The sequence below is a fragment of the Plectropomus leopardus genome, unplaced genomic scaffold, assembly GCF_008729295.1.
Source record: "Plectropomus leopardus isolate mb unplaced genomic scaffold, YSFRI_Pleo_2.0 unplaced_scaffold90952, whole genome shotgun sequence".
NCBI classification, from domain to species: domain Eukaryota; kingdom Metazoa; phylum Chordata; class Actinopteri; order Perciformes; family Serranidae; genus Plectropomus; species Plectropomus leopardus.
In genome coordinates this window covers 1-522 of record NW_024700286.1, presented here as the reverse complement: position 1 = coordinate 522, position 522 = coordinate 1, and the positions used below count along the sequence as shown (strand labels likewise).

At 39.8% G+C, this 522-nt stretch overlaps 1 protein-coding gene across 1 annotated transcript; it reads right to left on the bottom strand.

Moving 5' to 3' along the window:
• Positions 1-7: 7 nt before the first annotated feature.
• Positions 8-513, bottom strand: LOC121940604 (vomeronasal type-2 receptor 26-like; the record flags this gene model as incomplete). The annotated part of the gene is made up of 1 exon (XM_042483331.1): positions 8-513. A coding segment is annotated over one exon (506 nt), but the record flags the coding sequence as incomplete, so codon positions are not given.
• Positions 514-522: the final 9 nt, after the last annotated feature.

Here is a 522-nt window from a genome sequence, read left to right as displayed (position 1 = left end):
ATTTTACATTTTCAGAAAGATTTTGGTGTTCTCCATCATATTCTTTTTTGTATTTTTTTCTGGTTTCAGTAAGATAATGTAACATTTTGGAATAAAAATACAAATCAGCAGTCCAAAGCTGGAAGCCAGTATAGCGAATATTTCCACAGCAACACTGAACTTCCCAGGAGAGCTGACATACGCTGGGATAAAGGTGATCCATACTGCACAGAATATCAGCATGCTGAAGGTGATAAATTTGGCTTCATTGAAATTATCAGGCAGTTTCCGAGCCAGAAAAGCAAGAATGAAACATGACATGGCCAGAAGTCCTATGTACCCAAGTACAGCCCAAAAGCCTACAGCTGAGCCCAGAGCGCACTGTAATATAATTCTGTCCTTGAATTCTTTAAAATTCTTGAATGGAAAAGGAGGAGAGATTGTCAGCCAGAGGATGCATATGATAACTTGTATGAGTGTGAAACCCAGGACACTGAGTTTCTGCTGTGCAGGCCCAAACCATTTCATCACATTACTACCTGG